At 37.7% G+C, this 22,628-nt stretch overlaps 1 protein-coding gene across 5 annotated transcripts in view; it reads left to right on the forward strand.

Moving 5' to 3' along the window:
- Positions 1 to 22,628, forward strand: part of Mms22l (MMS22 like, DNA repair protein) — a 117,019-nt gene that overhangs the window by 87,529 nt on the left and 6,862 nt on the right. For all 5 annotated transcript variants that reach the window (XM_036180145.1, XM_036180147.1, XM_036180146.1 and 2 more), the window contains exons 16-21: positions 417 to 567; positions 7,837 to 7,985; positions 8,801 to 8,943; positions 13,439 to 13,598; positions 15,555 to 15,724; positions 18,403 to 18,614. In XM_036180145.1, the coding sequence (XP_036036038.1) occupies positions 417 to 567; positions 7,837 to 7,985; positions 8,801 to 8,943; positions 13,439 to 13,598; positions 15,555 to 15,724; positions 18,403 to 18,614 (985 nt within the window). The remainder of the gene's footprint in view (positions 1 to 416; positions 568 to 7,836; positions 7,986 to 8,800; positions 8,944 to 13,438; positions 13,599 to 15,554; positions 15,725 to 18,402; positions 18,615 to 22,628) is intronic.

Genomic DNA, 22,628 nt, shown 5'->3' on the forward strand with positions numbered 1-22,628 from the left:
ATTGTGGGTTCTGAAGAAAGGGGGTGTCTTTGATCAAAGGAGACCACTATTTAATAGAAGAGAAAGGTTAGTATTTACAATGAGCATTAACACCTGTGACAGGTGGAAAAACCTGGTCAAAGAAGAGTAGGTGCTGGGAATGCTTGTAACTGGTTCTATGGATAGAGGAGGCATACTGATAAAACCCACTGGCTTGACTTGAGGGAGCAATGTCTGTAATCACACTGAGCTAGATGCTTTTAGACCTTTGAGAGATCAAAATGCTGCTAGACACATTTGACAATGTGAATTTAGTTGTTTAAGTTTAAATTACATTTCTGAATGTTATATTTTATTTGGGACTTTTGAAATGCTTGTAATTAGAGGTGAGGGGAAGCTTTGAAAATGTCTGACCAGAACTTTCCTTTTGAATCTAGATTTTACTTTGCTCGCAGTGGACATGCCAAACACAGCACCATCAGATCTTCAGCCTCAGCCAGTTATATCAATAATTCAGCTTTTTGGTTGGGATGACATCATTGGGCCTCAAGTTGTAGCAAGGTACCTAAGTCATTTGCTACAAAATAGGTATGTACTTTTCTTGTTTCAGGCATACTCCTTAGTCCACACTCTGATACTTCAGTATCCTGGAAGGATTTTTTTTTTAATGAAAACTAATCTGTACTATATGTCCTCTCATTTGGTAGACAACATTTTACCAGTATAATAGCAGGATAGTATGAAACCTAATTAGGTAGTTTGATTTATACGTGTGTGTGACTGTGTGTGTGTGTGTGTGTGTGTGTGTGTGTGTGTGTGTGAGAGAGAGGCTGTTGCAAGTTCTCAATCTTACAAGCCTGCTTCATTATCTTAAAGTGGCCTTTCTGTATTCCCTAGAGAGAAAAAATTTGTATGAATATTATTGTTGGGTCAGTAAAACATGGGTATATTATTGCAGATTTAGACTAATTGATAACTAAAGATTTGACTCTTATGAGATTATGAACATGGCACTCCACTTAAATAATGTAGTAGTTGTTGTTTAATCTGTCTGTATCTCCTGCCTTGTCATGCAGAAGCTATAAGGAACAACCTCATTAATATATAGAGACAGATACATGAAAAAAAATGAGATGAAGTTACTGTAGAAATAGTGTTGCACAAGCATCAAAGCATCAAGATGAAGAGGATGAAATCATCACCCAGGCTTGAGAGGCTGAGTAGTTCTTGTATCAACTGCCAGGCAGTGAGTGAAGAGTGATGTAGTGAGTCAGTTGTTTTCTAAGGAGATTAGTCAGAATCATTAAGTTTATGTTTTCTCATTGGGCTTTGCTCTACAGTAAGAGAATTCAGCATCAGTTGGATTGCTTTTAGAATTTCTTCTAGTATGAGAATTCTCTAGTAATAATGAATGTTTATTCGTTTATTGCTCTAGAGTCACTCAATTTTATTTGCAAAGAAGCTCTTAGGCCCCAAAGTAAAGACCAGTTTGTAAAACTGAGCCTTTTAAAAACTACACAATGAATGGTTATTCCTCTTGATGACTGCACATATGTAAGGCTATGTGGTGTTATTCAGAAACTTGAGGACAGCCAAGGCTACTTGAGAAACCCTGTCTTGAAAAAACAAAAACAAACAACAAAAAAGAAACTTCACAGTGATAACATTTTCCATCTTTTGTAACCTTAATGGGTAATATATGAAGCTGCAAGACCACGTTTGAGCATCTTTTGTTTCCAGGATTATTGGTAACTTGGGCATATTTCCTCCAAATGATCTTGTGCCCTTGTGTCAAAAGCCCCAACTCTCTCACTTTGACTTCAGTAACTACACCTTTGATACTTACACCCAGAGTTGTGTGTTGTGGAGATGATGGGTTTTCTTCTTCACACAAGTATTGATTTCAGCTCAAATGTGTAACATGGGCCTTCTTAAGAAGTAGGTCCATTGTCCTAAAGAAACATTCATAACTAGGTGATGTTCTCCTAAAGCCATTACTAGCAAAGCAGACTCTGGCTTTCTTTCCTTTGTCTTTGATGTTTAGTATTTCATTGTCCTGATAGTCTTCTTCATTGGTTTTTGCTCAGCATGGCACTGCTTAAGGTAGGGCTTAGCCCTCAGATCCATCCCTTATTTTTTGCCTTCCTTGAATGTTCATGAACCTCTCTCTTTTCTCATGGTAATCCAAATGATAGTCATAGCATTTACAGTGTAATTCAATGTTTCATTTGGAGACATGAGGTCCACCTTGGAGATGCAAGGTTCAGACTTTGGGGAGCAAAAAAACAGTGCTTGCCTGTGTGTGTGTGTGTGTGTGTGTGTGTGTGCGTGCGCGCGCGCGCACATGTATGTGGGTTTTTAAAATTTTATTATGATTATTATATTTGTGTTTTAATTTTACACATCAGCCATGGGTTCCCCTGTCTTCCCCCCTCCCACCCCCACCCTCACCTTCCTCCCAGCCCCTCCCCTCCATTTCCATCTCCTCCAGGGCCAAGACTCCCCAGGGGATTCATTGAAACCTGGTGAATTCAGTACAGGCAGGTCCAGTCCCCTCCTTCCAGGCTGAGCAAAGTGTCCCTGTGTAAGCCCAAGGTTCCAAACAGCCAGCTCATGCATTAAGGACAGGTCCTGGTCCCACACCCTGGATGCCTCCCAAGCAGTTCAAGCTATTCAAATGTCTCACATATCCAGAGAGCCTGATCCAGCTAAGGGCTCCACAGCCTTTGGTTCATAATTCATGTGCTTCCATTCATTTGGCTATTTGTCCCTGTGCCTCTCCAATCTTGGTCTCAACAATTTACACTCTTACAGTCCCTCCTCTTTCTTGACAACTGGACACCTGGAGGTCCACCTGGGGCCTGGCTGAGGGTCTCTGCATCCACTTCCATCAGTTATTGGATGAGAGTTCCAGCACGAATGTTAGGGTGTTTGGCCATCTGATCACCAGCCTAGGTCAGATCAGGCTTTCTCTCGACCATTGCCAGGATGTATCATTGTGGATTTCTGGGGACCTCTCCAGCACTCTGCCTATTCCCATTCTCATGTGGTCTTCATTTATCATGGTCTGTTATTCCTTGTTCTCCCTTTCTCTTCTTGATCCAGCTGGTATCTCCTGCTCCCCTAAGCTTTCTTTCCCTCAAATCTTGCCCTTCATTACTCCCACTGTCGTCCAAGTTGTTCATGTAGATCTCATCCATTTCTCTGTCATTGGGTGATCCCTGTGTCTTTCCTAGGGTCCTGTTTTCTACATAGCCTCCCTGGAGTTGTGTAGCAGTCTAGTCATCTTTGTCTTACATCTAGTATCCTCCTATGAGTGAGTCCATACCATGTTTGTCCTTCTGAGTCTGGGTTACCTCACTCAGGATGATTTTTTTCTAGATCCATCCATTTGCCTGCAAACCTCATGATGTCATTGTTTTTCTCTGCTGAGTAGTACTCCATTGTGTATATGTACCATATTTTCTTTATCCATTCTTCAGTTGAATGGCATCTAGGTTGTTTCCAGGTTCGGGCTATTATAAACAATGCTGATATGAACATAGCTGAGCAAATGCCCCTGTGGTATGATTGAGCATTCCTTGGGTATATGCCCAAGAGTGCTACAGCTGGGTCTTGGGGGAGATGGATTCCCAATTTTCTAAGGAAGTGCCATATTGATTTCCAAAGTGGCTGTAAAAGCTTGCATTCCCACCAGCAGTGGAGGAGAGTTCCCCTAGCTCCACATCCTCTCCAGCATAAGCTGTCTTCTGTGCTTTTGATCTTAGCCATTCTGACAGGTGTAAGGTGGTATCTCAGACTCCTTTTGATTTGCATTTCCCGGATAATTAGGGATGTTGAGCAATTCCTTAAATGTCTTTCAGCCATTTGAGCTTCCTCTGTTGAGAATTCTCTGTTTAGTTCTATAGCCCATTTCATAATTGGACTGTTTTGGCATTTTGTTGTCTAATTTCTTGAGTTCTTTATATATTCTGGATATTAGCCCTCTGTCAGACGTGGGGTTGGTGAAGACCTTTTCCCATTCTGTAGGCTGTCACTTTGTCTTGTTGACCGTGTCCTTTGCTCTACAAAAGCTTCTCAGTTTCAACAGGTCCCGTTGATTGATTGTTTCTCTCAGTGTCTGTGCTACTGGTGTTATATTTAGAAAGTGATCTCCACTGCCAATGCATTCAAGAGTACTTCCTACTTTCTCTTCTATCAGGTTCAGATTTATGTTGAGGTCTTTGATCCACTTGGATTTAAGTTTTGTGCACGGTGACAGATATGGATCTATTTGCAGCCTTCTACACATTGACATCCAGTTATGCCAGCACCATTTGTTGAAGATGCTTTCTTTTTTCCATTGTACATTTTTGGCTTCTTTGTCAAAAATTATATGTTCATAGGTGTGCAGGTTAATGTCAGGGTCTTCAGTTCGATTCCATTGGTCCACATGTCAGTTTTTATGCCAGTACCAAGCTGTTTTTATTAGGGTAGCTCTATAGTAGAGCTTGAGGTTGGGGATTGTGATGCCTCCAGAGGTTGTTTTATTGTACAGGATTCTTTTGGCTATCCTGGGTTCTTTGTTTTTCCATATGAAGTTGAGTATTATTCTTTCCAGATCTGTGAAGAATTGTGTTGGTAATTTGATGGGGATTGCATTGAATCTGTAGATTGCTTTTGGTAAGATCGCCATTTTTACTATGTTATTCCTGCCTATCCATGAGCATGGGAGATCTTTCCATTTTCTGACATCTTCTTCAATTACTTTTTTCAGGGACTTAAAGTTCATGTTATATAGGTCTTTCACATGCTTAGAGTAACCCCAAGGTATTTTATATCATTTGTGGCTATTGTAAAGGGTGATGTATCTCTGATTTCCTTCTCAGCCTGTTTGTCTATTGTATATAGGAGGGCTAATGATTATTTTGAGTTGATCTTGTATCTTGCAATGTTGCTGAAGGTTTTGAATTTTTGGGGTCACTCATGTATACTATCAAGTCATCTGCAAATAGGGAGAGCTTGACTTCTTCCTTTCCAATTTGTATCCCCTTAATCTCTTTATGTTGTCTTATAGCTCTGGCTAGAACTTCAAGTACTATATTGAATAAGTAGGGGGAGAGGGGACAGCCTTGCCTTGTTCCTGATTTTAGTGGTATTGCTTTGAGTTTCTCTCCATTTAATTTGATGTTGGCTGTTGGCTTGCTGTAGATTGCCTTTACTATGTTTAGGTATGTTTCCTGTATTCCTGATCGCTCTAAGACCTTTATCATGAAGGGGTGTTGGATTTTGTCAAATGCCTTTTCTTCATCTAGTGAGATGATCGTGTGGTTTTTCTCCTTGAGTTTGTTTATATGGTGTATTACATTGACGGACTTTCGTATGTTGAACCACCCTTGCATCCCTGGGATGAAGCCTACTTGATCATGGTGGATAATTGTTTTGATGTGTTCTTGGAATCTGTTTGCCAGAATTTTATTGAGTATTTTTGCATCAATGTTCATGAGGGAGATCGGTCTGTAGTTCTCTTTCTTTGTTGGTTTAGGAATCGGGGTAATTGTAGCCTCATAGAAGGAGTTTGGTAATATACCTTCTGCTTCTATTGTGTGGAACAATTTAAAGAGTATTGGTAGTAAGTTTTCCTTGAAGATCTGATAGAATTCTGCAGTGAAACCATCAGGTCCAGGGCTTTGTTTAGTTGGCAGACTTTTAATGACAGATTCTATTTCCTTAGAGGTTATTAGACTATTTAAATGGTTTATCTCGTCTTGATTTAACTTAGGTATGTGGTACCTATCCAGAAAATTATCCATTTCTTTTAGATTTTCCAGTTTTGTGGAGTAGAGGTTTTTGAAGTATGACCTGATGATTCTCTGGATTTCCTCATTGTCTGTTGTTATGTCCCCCTTTTCATTTCTGATTTTGTTAATTTGGATGCTCTCTCTCTGTGTTTTGGTTAGTTTGGATAAGGGCTTGTATATCTTGTTGATCTTCTCAAAGAACAAACTCTTTGTTTCATTAATCCTTTGTAATGTTCTCTTTATTTCTATTTTATTAATTTCAGCTCTCAATTTGATAATTTCGTTTGTTATTTGGGGGGGGGGGGGTGGGGGGAGTGTTTTTCCTGTGCCTTGGCTTTCTTAGAACTCACTTTGTAGACCAGGTTGGTCTCCAACTTAAGACAATCTGCCTGCCTCTGCCTCCTGAATGCCAGGTTTAAAGGTGTGTGTCACCACTGCCTGGTGTGTATATGTATTTTTATATGTACACTAATATTAATTTCTAAAATAATGTTTATTAGTAATAGTTGAAGAAACTGAAATAGGAAGTTGTTAACTTTCAGAAAATTATAAAGGTTATAAATGACCAACTTGTGTTTCTGTATTATATACTTTTTAAGGAAAACTTCTATTCAAACTTTTAAAATACTTTTAAAACTCTGATTTATGTGCATTTAAAAATGGTTTTTAACCAGGCATTAACCCTAATACTGGGGAGGCAGATCTCAGATGGTTCTTTGAGTTTGAGGCCAACCTTGTCTACATAGTAAGTTCCAAGACAGCCAGAGCTATATAGTAAGACTCTGCCTCAAAGTCATTAATTAAACATTGTTTTAGGGGTTAAAGAGATGGCTTAATGGATAAGGTGTTTGTTGTACAAAAATCATGGCATAAGTTTGGATCCCAAGTACTTGGAAAAAAGTGACCTTCCATTACCTGAGTGCTAGGATATATAAGCAGGAAGACCATAGGAGGTTGCTGGCCATCCCTTGTGTTTCAGGTGACAGAATCTGTCTCAAAATACAATGTGGAAAAGCAATAAAGGAAAACATTCCAACCTAAGCTTGGTTCTATACATGCACATCTATCAAAACAAAATGGGAAGAAAAAATTTGATTTGACGTTGTATAATACTATGTTAAAGACAAAACTGTGCCTATCATTTTTATTCCCAGCAGCCCTTTGTAGATTAGAAGTTAGACTCAGCTATGTGTTTGGCTTAAGAGAAAGGATGTTTCTTTTACTCGTTAGAAAGTAGTATTTTGGAATTTTCTATGTGGTAATCTTTGATGATGAGTACTTACGAAGGGAAAAGAAAAGGATGGAAACATGATTGGTCAGTCATCAGACATATGTAGAGACATATTGTTCTTTAACAGCTTTTAATCATGACCTCTTCTGTTTAATTGCTATTGATATTGCAATTTTTGTTTTTATTTTTTGTGGGTATTTCTGCTTATCTATTATAGTAATATAATAGTTAAATTTTTCTAAATTTTTCTCTTGGCATAAATCTACAGATAAACCACCAGCAAAAAGGCAAAATTAAAAATTAGAGTATTAGAAATGAAAGCAAAGATGTTTAATGTATCTTTTCATGTTTATCTTTAGTATTCGTTTCCAGCATGTCTGAAGTACTGTATTCATCAGAAGTCAGTAAAGCTAAGGTGTCATAGTCCAGCTCTGACCTGTCAAAGGGTTCTTGCGGGGAGGAGTGAGGGATAAGGAAGTATTAGACAGAAATATAGACAGACATAGGATAGCTTCGAGAGGGCCCTGGGTCAATACGCAGTCATCTCAAATTTATTGCTAATGGGCTTTTACACACTAGCAAGGGGAGAAGCAAAAGGCCTCCCTCTTGCAAGATCAAAGTACCAACAGGTATAAACACTTCAAAACACCTGGTAACCACACCCTTGGCCAAATAATTCTATAATGGAGACAGCATTGCTGGACAAAACAAGCTCAGACTCTGACCTTGAGTAAGGCCTTACTTACTAGGGAGCCTCTGTGGGTCCCCACACCAAGGGAGTTGCTAGAGTGTGTTTCATTATAAGCTCTGTTCTCTATATACCCCATTTCACTTTTGTTTTTACAGCACAGTATGTGAAGCACTTTCTCAGTCAAGCTGTGTATCTTTTCAATCCTTAACTATAAGATCATGGATCCGTTGTGTTTTGCAAATGCACATAAAACACCTCTCTGAATCAGATTTGTTAATCGATATGAATTCTGAACAGGCAGTAGGTAAGTGTCATCATATAAGGCATGTGGGGAATATGTATGGAATAAATAAACTAATATCAGATATTCAAATATAGTTATAATTAGCTATGAATATACATAAAATTTACTTTTGCAGTCTGTTTCTTTTTGTTGATACTTTATTTTTACTACATATGGCAAATACCACTGCTATAAAGCTAAAAGAATTAGTTTCCTTCAAGCTAAGAACCAAAACTTGCTGCTCAGGTGACACACTGCTTTTTCCCCTGAAGAATCCAGTCACATATTTGACTGAAGTACATACTGAGTACCTTAAAAAGAATACCCAGCTAGAAATATTTGCACCATTTTTATGATATAATTTGCTTGTCTGTTTTACTATTAGTCACTGAAGATATTTGTGCATTTTAGAGTTCCCATACTGTTCTGTTTTGTGTGGAATATGCCTTTTTTTTTCTTTTTCTTTTTCTTTTTCCAGAGCTGAGGACCAAACCCAGGGCCTTATGCTTGCTAGGCAAGCGCTCTACCACTGAGCTAAATCCCCAACCCTGGAATATGCCTTTTTTAAAGCTATTATTTTAACCTCTTCTAAGTTTCACTCAGGCTGGCTGAAAAGGTTATACTTTTTTTCTTGTATCTTGTATAGTTGTTTGACCTAAATAACTTCCTGAACTAGGTTGATTGTAAAAAGCTTAATTCAGTTTTTAACTTTGTGAAAATTTGAGTTTTTATAACATTTCAAAAATGAAGGATGTATTCCCAGCACATGGGTATGTACAACTTATGTTTTATTGCATATTTATTTTATAAGCATGATCATTGTCTTGTTTTAATAGAAAAAGAGTACATGGAACAGCTGGCTGAAATGACAAGGTTATTATTTAAACTCTCAGAAGTAAAGAATATCTTCTCAAAGGCTCAAATTGAACATTTGCCTAGCCCAGAAGACCCCAAACAAGCACTTATTCAGTTTCTGGAGGTATTTTTCATTTATTAGTGTAATCTTCCAAGTAATCAATTATAGGGTTTTGGCTTTTTGCTTTGTTGTTGTTTCCAGAAAATCTTGAAGCGTTACTCAGTTTTTTTCTGTAGAAATTTAACTTGAGTCATATTATTAGTTGTATTTTATTAAAAAATTCTGAAGGAATAGAAGTGTTTCTCTAAGTTATAGTAGGATTCACGCTAAAGAAAGCAGGAAATTCATACTTAATGAAGAAGACTACATGGAAGCTTTGTTCCAAGGACAACTGAAATGAAAGAATATCTTTTGTCATTATTGTTGGTAACAATTCATGTACTAACTTTACTTGTGTGGAGTCTGTGATGGTTCCAACTGAGTATTTACTGCCCTATAATGATGCTGTAAGCATAGGCACCAACTAGTTCATAGTATGATCAGAACTTGAAAATCTAATACATCGCTTTTGATTTTTCTTTATAATAAGTCCCATTCAAAATTTTAGTTTTGGTTATTAATTTTAAAGGAATGTAACATGGGATGGTACATGTGTTTCGTTCATCAGCCTAGCCGAAACTGTTGATGTTTGGACTTTAGTACATTATTCACAATAAAAGTAGATTTACAGCATGTTGATATTAACTACATGAAAATATGATTCTAATTGTGTGAAAATAATTACAACCAATAAGCTATTTCCATATTGTTAGCTCAGTTGATTCCTTTGATTTCTAGTAAGTTAAATACAATTGTATGACAAGTAGAGATGTCTGTAAATCATAATGATTGGTTATAACAATGTAGTAATATACAGATGTGAAATACAAATTTTTATTGAGTATTTTATATGACTATTGAGTGAGTCCTAACCAACAGTTTTTGGGTAACAAAGGAAGTAGAAAGCAAGCTTTCCATTAGCAGTTAGGTCTCCTCTAATTTAATCCAGCCTAAATGAATTTTCTTTTATCAATAAATCAATGATAGGTTTTTGCAAAATGCTAGATAGCATTTCTAGGACTCCTTGGGGGTTTGAAAAACCTAAAGTAGTCTTTGATCTAAGAGGAGCTTTACTGATCTGAAAATTTAAGATACACAAAGGTTAAAATAATGATACTTAATGCCAGTCTGTCAGTAGATTCATCAGTAGGAAAGAGTCAGAGTGTTTTGGTGTAAACTATTTAGAATTTATCCTGTGAAGAGCATAAAAATTTTTAAGTGAGTTTGATTTGACCATGTGACTTTGTGAAAATTAGCAAAGTAATGTAGATTATAGTACAAATTTAGGAGGAATTGAAAGCTGAGAATATTGCTCCTTTGGGTAGATATCCGGTTTCTTCTAGTTCTCGTGGGACTCAACATATAGACACTAGGACTTGTCGTAGGAAAAGGATCAAAAAGTACAAAATACAGGGAAAGGTACCTGGGATGAAGTCTAAATGGGGGCGTGCACGCTCGAGCACACATACACACACACAGAAAAAGGCTACTATGAGTCTTTCCCCAATGAAGTTAGACAGGACATAGTTAATTCTGAGGCAACAGTTTGTGACAAAGCATCATATTTTGTTGACCAGGAAAACTCCTTAGCACTCAGTATCTATGGCTAGTTACCTACACTCCCTTTGGTGAATTCTCAACTTGGAGAGTGAAGGCAAGTGTCCAATATAAAACCTGTTGATTGCATGGATATTGTAGGGTTAAGGTAAGGCTATTTTCATTAGAGAGTCACAGTGTGAAGTCCTCCAAAAATCTAAAGTCCCAAACACCAGTTAAGGTCCATTCTTAGAAGTGGGCTTTTTAATATAAAGTACCAGTGTTTGGCTTAATGTGCATTTTCTGCATGGAAATAATAGTATGATATGGTATGTAAGAAGTTATTATCAAAGTACTAAGAAACACATTATGGTACTGGAGAGATAGTTCATTGGATAAGATCATTTGTTGCTCTTATTGAGGACCCAGGTTTAATTCTTAGCACCCACATGGCTGCTAACAACCAGTTAATTCCAGTCATAGGGGATTTACTGTGCTCCTTTGGTCTCTGCGGACACATTAAAATTTATTTATTTGTTTGTTTGTTTATTATGCATAATATATATTTCCTATATATTATATTTGAAATATTCAAATGTGGTTCATAGACTGCTGAGAGTTATTGAACCTTCTCAAAATATTCTATATCTCTCTGGGTAGTGGTGGCACACACCTTTAATCCCAGCACTTATGAGGCAGAGGCAGGCAGATCTCTGAGTTCGAGGCCAGCCTGGTCTACAGAGCAAATTCCAGGAACGGCTCCAAAGCCTTTCTCAAAAAAAAAAAAAAAAAAAAAAAAAAAAAAAAAATGTTCTCAACTCAAAAGTATACTGACATTTGCACAAATTCTGAGAATGAGTTAGCATGAACGAGCCCTATGCCTCAGATTATAATAGTATCCATTAGAATTTATACTTTATGCACTCACAGAAAAGTAAAGCTAGTTCAGCCTTAATTAGGGAGCAAGATTTAAAATTTCATCCAATTTCAACCCTTCCATTCTACAAATGAAAATGCAGAGTGCAAGTGAAGGCCTTGAGTGTGCCAAAGCAGTACATGGCCTAAAGAAAGAGCCTGTGAGCACTTGAGTCGCAAGCTGAGCTGACTGCTTTTGTCTTGAAAGAAAACTGACACAATGTGATTATTCAGACTTGGGCGTTTGGCAGACATTTATTTTTTTCAGAAATGAAGTAAGTAAGCCTATCACTTCAAAGAAAACAGCTGACAGTATCTGTTGCTAATAACGCAGTTCAGCTTTTCAAGAGAATTAGAATTTAGGAAATTTACATGAACCTTCCTGAGCTGAGAGCTCCTTGTGTGGGAAAAGGACAGAATCATTGTGTACCTTTTTTTCCTGGATGGAAATGTTAGTATTGGGAAACAGTATCACTCATGAACTTTACCAAATTTCCAAGTGCATTTTAATAAGCATTCATGGATAAAGGTTTATTCAAAGTTACTGAACTCCTGTTTTATTACATGGTTTTAGAGTCAGTGAAAGTCTCCAGTTTAGTTACTACTGCCCTTTAAGAAATAGCTCTTGAAAAATTTGGCATAGTAGTAAAGAAAGCTTCTATGTTAGTTATTTGAAACATCTCTATGTGTACTTGTGAGGTTGGATTTCTTCATTAATCCTGCTCCCGCTAGCCTGCTAGCACTTTCTCCTTGCATGTCATCCATGAGAAGTCTGGGTTCCCATTAGTGACTATCATGATCTAAACAATAAAAGTGTCTCAAGGCACTCATGCTTAGCATGTGTTCAAGGGAACTGAGATCAAAAGTTTGTGAACTTCTGAAGAATGAAATGTTTAAAGCACAGAAAGCTAAATAGAAAAGAAGAATCAATTAATAAACTATATCTCTTCTCATTTGCCCACTTGACTGAATTTCTTCCCTTTCTTCATTCCATGTGACTTACTTCCAGTTAGGCTCCCAAGCCTGTGCTTCCTCTCTTCTCCAACTTAATCAGACCTCTTGGAGCTTTGTCAGCTACTCCAACAGTGCTCTCAGCACCTGTGCCCTTTACTGTTTGCTTACCTTGAGACAACACAGCCCTTGCTTTGTCCTCTGGTGTCCACTAGGAGCTGGTAAGAAGAATCCCATAACTGGTGCCATTTATGGTCCCAATGGAGGCCTTGAAATCCTTTGTGAGTTCCCAGGGTGCTTGGAAAACTTCCTGAACTTTCTTCATTGATTCTTTTATAGCTTCTTTACAGCCTGCTTACTCTCACCTTCCTCAAAAGTTTGTTGGGTTTCTCATCTCTTTGTCTTCTTTTCCTTTCTATCTCGCCTCACATTTCTGTTAACCACCTCTTGATTGACCCATCTTTAGCCTCTCAACCACATTTTCCTTCTCTTCCACTAAGAACATTAAGCTAGCTAGCTGATGCATCATAAAGAATATTCTTTGAGCTGGAAATTTGGGAGAAACACCAGTTCATATCACAGAGTTTAATTAAGAGATTTTACTTGTAAGAATTTGGTAATGCAGCTGGTGACGCACACCTTTAATCCCAGCACTCAGCAGGCAGGTGGATCTCTGTAAGTTCAAGGCCAGCCTGGTCTACAGAGCAAGGTCTAGGACAGTCTCCAAAGCTACACAAAGAAACTCTGTCTTGAAAAAAAAAAAAAAAAAAAAAATTGGTAATGCTACTTGCAGCTCTTTCCTGTAGGAATTTGGAGATTTCCAGTCATGAATTATGAGCCAAGCTGTGTAGAAAGCTTTATTTTATTACGGCTTCTTGTATAGCAGATGTTTTTTCTCACTAGTGATTTTGCTGAATCAGATGTTCTGTAAATAATTACTAAAGAATTAGTTTTTAAAAATTCTTCCTTCGACCTTTAATTATAAAAGGAAATCTAACGATGAAGGCCTAAGTATGAGATATGTCATGTGTAGTGAGGAAAAAAGAAAAAATTAGTTTTTCAAGGTTTGTATTACATAAGATTTGGAAAGTTATAGCATGTTTTCCTTTATTTATAGGCTGTTGGTATGACTTATGGGACTCTCCAGACATTTTCTGATAAATCTGCCCTGGTCACAAAGTCCTTAGAATACCTTGGTGAAGTATTAAAATATATAAAGCCTTATTTGGGAAAAAAAATTTCCAGTGCAGGGTTGCAGCTGACTTACAGGATTATGGGTATGTATTTTTATATGTTTTTGCTAGAAACATTTCCTTAACTTGAGCCATCAGGACCCAAGTAGAAAGAGATATATATGCCAAATCACTTAACTCTATGTGCAGGCATAAGAAATACATGAAATAGAGTGGTTTGCTTCAAATAATTCATGCTGGCCCTCATTATTTGCTGTGCTCTTGTTGCTACTAATATTAATTATAATAATAACAGAAGATATACCCAAACTAACTGCTGCTGATAGTCCATTTCAGTCACATTATAATACCCAAATCTCTAAAATGAGCCATTTGTTAATATTTGCCTACATTTGGGTAGAAGTTGAAACACCAGGAAGCCATCACTTTCTTTCATTGTTTTTGGTCTTCTATGCATGGAGAAGGAGCTCCAGAAAGGACACTTAGTATAATGCCAATGATGTTGATGCTTCAACTCTTACTCTTCACAAACTATGTTTTCCCTTTTCAAAAAGAAATCCTCTTGTGCTTGCTCTATAACAATGGAGTTCACATTCCTTTAGGAAGTCAGTAATTTGAATATCTTTGTTGACTAAAACCGTGTTGCTAACCAAAAATAGGAACGGAATAAAAGGAAATGAGAAATATTTCCTTAGAAGCTTTATATAGAATTAAGTTTTGGATTTTTTTTTTATTTTTTTATTTCTCCATGGCCCAAACTTTGTATCTATTCCCTTTAATCTTGAGAATGTATAAATAAACCTTATTTGGGCTGTCTGAAACCTTTTATCTTTGTTGTGAAAGATAAAGGAGAATGTGAAGCTGTGGAAATGTGGATAATGTAGAAAGTATTGAAAGCAGTACTTGCAATTCAGATTACTTAATTTTAGAAAAAAAAGTGGAGAGTTATTACCAATTCAACAGTAATATTTATATTATTATTTTAGCACCTCAAGCTTATGATTTATTAGTCTCTAAGAAAGTTGTCTGACATTTCCAGGTTTAGTTTTTGCCAAGGTAAATGGATGATTACAGAGTATGTCTTTACAGAGTACATTATTGCTGTATTAAGAATCACAGAATCCCTTGTGGATTCTGTGTAGATTTGGGCCAAAATTTTGCTCATGAAAAATTGAGGCTTTCTTTGTTGTTTTTTCCTAGAGATTTTTTTTTAAAAAAGATAGGACTAGATTCTTTCCATTTGCCTAGGTCTCAAAGGGTAAGAATGGATTACATAGCTAATAAATTACTCATTTATTCATTAGAAATTAGAACAAGTAACTTGCTGTTTTCTTTACATAAAAGACTTAGAACAGAATGGAGAAAGAGCAAGTATAAAGGCTTAATTAAGAGTTTAAGCCAGTGTTAGGGTTGAGATACCATAGCCATGGGAAGGGGCGGAACTACTGAACTCCGTGGCTTATGAGCTTGCCAGCATACCTCTGCTGTTTCATTATAAGGCTGCTAGTGGAAGGCACGAAAACTGCATTTCAGCTTAAGAGTATCTAGGACTGTAATTACAGTTGAGTGATTTCTGAAAAAGAGAAATTGATACATCAGTAGTACCCCAACTCCCCTTTCCATTGTATTTCTGAAGGTGGGAGTAGCTAGGAGAAACTTGGTTTTGGTTTCATGTAGATTTCTCATCCAATATATCTCATAGTTTTCTTTTCCCATGTGTTGCATTTCACCATCCCTGTCTGTTCATTCTGTCCCCTTTTCCTTCTACAGATGACCCTTAAGAGCCCATCCCTGTAGTTCCCACTTTTGCTACATTCCAAGTAGGCTTTGTCTTTGCCACGCCATTTCATTTCATTTGTCCTCTTTTAATGAAGAGTGATTGGGTGCCTTGATATAAGTGTTTTTACTCCTGGCATAAGTTTCTTCCTGCTGTCTATTTTAATTTGTTTCTGTGATAAAAATACATTTTTTTTACATAGAGTAACAAAATACTCTGATTAGGAGATAATTGCAACTGAAGCTACCTCTTTCCTTTATTAGGAATTCTTGTTAAATCATGGGCACAAATCTTTGCCACCTCTAAAGCACAGAAGTTACTGTTTCGGATCATAGATTGTTTACTGCTGCCGCATACAGTGTTACAGCAGGAAAAGGAGTTGCCTGCACCAATGCTGACTGCCATTCAGAAGAGTCTTCCTCTGTATCTCCAGGTACATCCATGTGGAAACTAAACTCAAACTGTAGTTTAAAATGCAGGTGTAAAAGCCAGACATTGTCATCTCAAAGTGCATATTTGCATATAGCACATCCATTGAAAAAGGTTTGGATGCCTTTTGGCTTTGTAAACAAAAGTGAGAGAGGCAATTTTTCAAGAAGCTTGAATTGGCAATGAAGGCAAGGAGCTCAAAAATTTTCAGAAGCTCACTATGGGTTTTCGTTGGAGACCTTAGTTCTATGAGAGCCAGATTGGGCTGAAAGGGGAAGGAGAGGCAGCACCACAGGGAATTCTGGGTGTGAAGGGCAGAATGCCTAGAAGTCAGAGGGCCATTCCTGTCAGTAACCTAGATGAGTGCAAAAGCTTTAAGAAAAATCTAACGTAGTGGGGAAAAAAGCAAATCATTCTTGTGTGGCTGGAAATTCATATAGGAAGAGACATGTAATGGAGGGCGTTATATTCAGTGACAAAAATTTGGACTCCATCTCATACATACGCAACATTGGTAGATTTTGAACAAAGAAGTGTGAGTTGTGCTTCTATTTGGAAAAAATAACCTTGGTGTGGGAGTTAGATTTAAGACCTATGAGGCAGTGACTAATTCATTGAAATACTCCACATGTTACTAGAAGATTTAAACTAAGGCAGTAAGATTAGACCCTGTGCAGATGTGAGAAATGTTGGTGAACTCTGATTAAAAATACATTACTAAGTGTAGTAGAGAAACAGAAATGTACGTTTCCTAGACTAGACTGGTAGAGAGTATAAAGGGCTGCTAGACATGGTGACACCTCCTTGTAGTGCCACGATCCAGGAGGCTGAGGCAGGAGGGTCCTGAGTTCCTGGACAGCCTTGGACACATCGAGAAAAGGCTGGGTTTGTATTAGCTTTAGTTTGAAGTGATATGGAATGTGTAAATAAATAATGATAACCTGTGGGCGTCTGAAATATTGATCTCTTTCATTAGTGTGTCATTATGAGAGTTAGACCTTTGTAAATGTGAGGTTCCCTAAAGAAGGTGAGGCAGAAGGGAGCAGATTTTTTTTGTTTTTTGTTTTTTGTTTTTCAAAACAGGGTTTCTCTGTGTAGTTTTGGTGCCTGTCCTGGATCTGTAGACCAGGCTGGCCTGGAACCCACACAGATCCGCCTGGCTCTGCCTCCTGAGTGCTGGGATTAAAGACGTGTGCCACCGCTCAGCTTGGGGGTACATTTTGATAGTTAACACACAGTCTTCCATGGTGGATTTTTTTTTTTAAGCAGAGTTTTGAGATTACTGAGAAGTTCTAATTGATTCTACTCATGTGTTCATGTTGGTATTTATGTCAAAGTTTAGTGTGTCATCAAGCAGAATGACAGAGAATAGGAACAGACTGTCACCTGGCAGTCAGTCACATGGAGGAACAAATGCATGGAATGGAGTTGAGAGTACCAGAGAAGTCTGGATGTGTGTTCTATGTGGTCCTCTTAGAACTAGTTTTCCTATAAGTAGACGTTTCTTATGTAAGAAAGTGAGATTTTGTTGTTGTTGCTGTTGCTGTTGAATTACTCATTGGCAAAACTGTCAGAAAACTGCATCTGTAATTTTTAAAGGGACTCTGCCATCTTTGGATCTGTGGATTCTGTCTGCCACTATCTTCTTGCTGAGCCTTTCCTTAAAGCACGCAAGACTGAGTGGACGGGCTCCACTGTTGTTCATTTTAGCTGTGTTCTTGCCAATATTTCAATAGCTCTACACTATTTTTCACTAGAAGTGAACTTCTAGAACTTTTTATTGGATAAATATCCAATTATAGCTACAATGGAGTCCTAGTAAACATTTAGAAAATTATTTTTTTCTGAGGGAATGGGTATAATAACTTGTATTTATTAAATATTGTTATGACACATGCAGCAAGATGTAATAATGAATTCTTGTGACTTCTATTAAGCTCTTAGTTTCTTTGAACCTCAGTTTCCTTAACTAAAGTGGAAATATGGTATTAACTTCTTTGTTCTAGAAATTGAAATGAAACAATAAATACAAAGCATTTGGTACAGCAGCACATAGAAAAATTTCTAAGATGTTTATTCTCAGTCCAAGCATCTACATTTCTCTCCCATTATGAGTTGTTAAAACAAATGATTCCATTTCTCTACATGGCTAATTTTTAGGGGAAGTGTTATGTTCTTAGATGAAATGACTGAGTGATAACTCCCTTCCACCCGCCTGTGCCTCTGTGGGATTAGTGGTCCCTACTCTTTTATCTTTCTGCTTGATGATACACTGAGCTTTGATTTAAACACTTTAAAAAAGACTGATGACACATGTATTTATAACTTAATAATGACATGGCTATGTAGTTGATGGTAGTCAAGTGTTCTGTGCAGGAGGAAGAGAGGAAGAAACACATTCCCTTTCTCTTCTGGAATTCTTGCTTACCTTATTTCCTTTAGTTATGCCTCTAAAATATACATGCTTGGTTAGATTCCACCACATATGTATTATCCAAACTTAACTCTAGAAGGGCTGTATGTGCCTTACTTATTCATGATACCAGCAGTCATATTTGATGGTGAGAAGGTACAAATTCTGCCATAAATATCAGTGCTTGAGAACATATTAGTAAGTTCCTAAACACTATATGAAATTTTGCCTTTTGACGCTTCTCTTTTTTCTTATTTTTCTTTCTATAGGGCATAAGTATTGTATGCTGTCAGTCTCAAAATGCAAATGCCTACTTGAATCAGTTGCTCAGGAATGTTATTGAGCAGTATATTGGGCGATTTCTCCCCACCTCACCGTGTGTTTCAGATCTTGGACAGCATCCTGTTCTTTTGGCACTGAGAAGCCCAGCATCTCTTCCAGGGATGATGCCCCTAAGGAAGCACATTGTCCACACCATACGGTAATACAGTTATTACAAAGAGGCCTATGTAGAAGTTATTAATCTCATCAAAAAATAATTCATAGTACCTCAGAAATATTAATATTTCTCAGCATTGTGGTAGCTTAGAAACAGTTTTTCCCAGGAAACATTGAGAATTGTTGCACCAGGAAGGAAGAAAACAATGTAATTATATCTTTTTCAATAAAGATGTATTTAAAAGTTTATTACCATCTAGCAGTGTTCCACAGCATGGCTATAACTACTTGCTTATTTTTCTACTGAAGAGACATCTCTTTCTTTTCCTAGTTTCATTATCTTAACTTCTAGGAAGGAGTAAAGCCTCTATAGCATTTATAAAGTCTTTCTGTAAACGTGCATTATCATTTCTCTGGGCTGAGTGGTAAGAGAGTGACTGCTGTTCATTGTGACAGATACAGAGTTGAGTCCACCAGAATGTTTTGACAGCTCCTGTGTACTTTTAGATTTAAAAAAGGGGGTGGGGGGAGAGATGGCTCAGAGGTTAAGAGCACTGGCTGTTCTTCTAGAGGTCCTGAGTTCAATTCCCAGCAACCACATGGTGGCTCACGACCATCTGCAATGAGAGATCTGGTGCCCTCTTCTTGTCTATAGGCTGAACACTCACTGTATACATAATAAATAAATAAATCTTTAAAAAAATTTGTTAAAATTATACTTGCTTTTAAAATTGTGTCAGTTTCACTATGTAGCTTGTACTTTCCTTCTATACCTCCCTAAAGATACATTTTTATGGGCTGGAGAGATGACTCAATTTAAGAGCACTGTCTGCTCTTCCAGAGGACCCAGGTTCAATTCCCAGCACCCACATGGCAGCTCACAACTGCAGGCAACTCCAGTACCAGTGGATCTGATAACCTCACACAGAACAAATGCAGGCAAAATACCAGTGTACATGAAATAAAATTTTAAATTTAAAAAAAAGAAAAAAATGGTTTTTTAAGAAGAGATTTTTATGGTTTTCATCACAATAGAAACTGTAATTTCTATGTATGTAGCAATTACTTTATGAGAGATAACTGAAAATATGAATGTTGATGAGTGATATGAAGTCTTATGTTATTAATTTACTATTTATCTCAATTCTTTTATTTCCCATCTTGTATTAATACTTCCTGTAAAATATCTGCTATCAAGTATGACCTTATCCACCCAGAGGTCAACGCCCCACTCTCTCACTGTGAGCATTGAGCACTGTTTCTTTTCAGGAATGCTAATGTTGACACAGTGAGCTCAGGAAGTACTTGGAGACAGGAACACCAGAAGTTCACTGTGGACCTAGCTGTCACTTCCTTCTCATAAAAGCTGTTTTAGCTCAAACAACAACAGGAAAACCAGCTTAGCAGCAGACTAATTTAAGTCCTGATCATTTCCATTCTTCATGTAGGTTCCTTGGGTGTCTCTAAGGTTGGTCATTCGAGGTATCTTCTAATTTGGGGTATTTCAGCAAATACATATTTTAGTCATGACTTTCTCTCCTTGTAGACTAGGCCTTCCTCTATACTGTCATTTATAGAATATCTGACACAGCAATTTAGTGTCTCATGCATGTTGACATCAGGTCATAGGACCTTATTTTGTATTAAAAATAGTGAAAAGGAGCACATGATTAGAGAATCCGCTGCTACTCAGTATTCTCCAGCTCCTCAGCACTGAACACTGGCAAATATGTGGAGTTTTTTTGGCAGTTACCAAAACATAAGCCTATCTTCACTCGTACTGTTAGTGACCTGCAGGTACAAATATACGATTCCCAGCTGCATAACCTAAGGGATTGGTGTGGACAGATTGATTTTCCTTTATAAATGACTGTTCTGAAGAAAACAGGAGGATTTTACTGAGATGGAAGATAAACATACCCCAGATCATTTTGAATTACTTTAGAGGACCTGCATTCAATGAAAGAAATTGTCATATTTGCTAGATAAAATAACTTCAGTTGTCTTGGGGATAAAATTAAGTTTTACTGAGATGTTTGAAGAATATTTCTAGAATATTCTATTTCTAGAAATTTCTAGAATATTCTGGGCAATGTTTGGGGGTATGTTTTCTTGATTTTTGGATCCTTGAAGTAAAGAGAAAGGTCTGGTGCCATCAAACTTGGCCCAGGTGTAGAACAGATGGAGGTATGTATTATTCCAGTTGAAATAATGCAGGGGTGGGGGTGGTTTAATAACATTTGGTCCCTACCTTTAATTCATTTTTAAGCAAATTTAATAAATTTCTTTTTTTAAAAGAACTATTCATTTTATATCACATATGTGTATTAGTGTTGTGCCTGCATATATGGAATTACACCACATGCGTGCCTGGTACCTATAGAAGCTAAAAGAATGCATCAAATCACCTGGCACTGAGAGAGCTGCCATGTGGGCACAGAACCAAAGTCAGTGTCTGTGCAAAGGCAACAGGTGCTCTTACCTGCTGAGCTGCCTCTCCAGCCTTAACTGCTTAGGATTTGTTTGTTTGTTTGTTTGTTTGTTTTATTTTTTAACTAACCTCTATATCCATTAACCATAACATTAGAAGAATCAGTAATAGAAATTATCTTCCTTTGTCTTCATGCAGTGTTTAACATTATGATACTATTTGTTAAACTTTTGAGAGTCTCTGGAAATAGATTATTGGTATCGAGTATGAAGTTTCTGTGTTGAAATACCTTCACTTTGTTCTCCCTTGTCTCTGTCTCTCCCACATTCTGGTGGGTAGGTGGGTGATTGGAGCCTCTTTCTCATGGGAGGGCCGGAGGACAACCTCTGAGGTCATTCTTTTGGTGTCATCCACCTTGTTTTTGAGACACAGTATACCACTGACATAAATTTGCTCAGCAGCTGTGTTGGTGGTCACCCCTGAGGTCTGCCTGGCTGTCCCTCTGTAGTGCTGAGATTGTCAGTACAAACAGCCATGTGATTACAAGGCAAGTGCTTTACTGACTGAGCCATCTCCCCAGCCTTGACTTGATCTTTTTAATGATCTGATATAATTGTAGAATTCTGTTTCTCTTATATTCCTAGAGTCATGTTACTTGGGCTGGAAGCTCTATTGTCTTTGTTCATTTCACATTTCTCTTATCACATTACATCGTGGCCATCCCTGTGTCTAGTCTTCCTTCTAAAACAAATGACCCTCTCCCCCACTTTTTTTTCCCCATTCTCTATTTCTTTTTCTTTTTAGTGTAAGTTCTCATAGTGTCACCCTGTCTGGCCTGGAACTCACAAAGATCCACTAGTTTCTGCCTCCTCGGGGCCTGGATTAAAGGTGTGTGCCACCAGTCCAGCCAGATTAGTTTTGACACTTCCCTGCCCCCCAAACCTTCATTGACTCGCTTTTGTCTGTGTCATGTGATGTACTCATTCATCTTTTCTGTTGATGGTGTCCCTGTCCTGTATATGCCCCCACTGACCCTGGTTTGGATATTGCTCTTCAAGATGCTTTATCCTTCCCTACATTAAAGCTTGGTCCATGCCAGTCTCTTCATTGCCATGTCATCCCTCTGAGCTCAGTCCCATGTATCCTTTATAAAGCCTGTGCCTAATACCACAGGGTAGCACGCAATTGACCCCATTTTTAGGTTCAGAATAATTTTTCCTTAGTTGGATCAGCATTTACAGCAAGATTGTAGTAATCTGTTACGGTGTTTGAAACATCGCCTGGTTTTAATATAAACTCCATGACAAATGGAGAGATGAGTTCAAATTCCTAGAGCCAAGTTAAGCCCCTTGGTTAGTATCCCAGCTGCCTTCTCAACTTTCGCTTCTACATCATGCCTTGTTAAGGATGCTTTTTCTTCTTCTTTGTGCTTTCAGTTCTAGCCGACTAGAAGGGTGTGTGGGGTTTTGTTTCCATGTTCAGCATCAATCGGGTTAGACTCCTGTGGCTCCTTCCATTCTCTACTTTCTACTGTGAGATCCTTTTGAGTTAGGACTTATTTCTCAGAATTCCTGACAATTCTTTGTCAAAGCACCAGTCCCATATTTTAAAATTACCTATTTTTTT

Source organism: Onychomys torridus, chromosome 2 (genome assembly GCF_903995425.1).
Source record: "Onychomys torridus chromosome 2, mOncTor1.1, whole genome shotgun sequence".
NCBI classification, from domain to species: domain Eukaryota; kingdom Metazoa; phylum Chordata; class Mammalia; order Rodentia; family Cricetidae; genus Onychomys; species Onychomys torridus.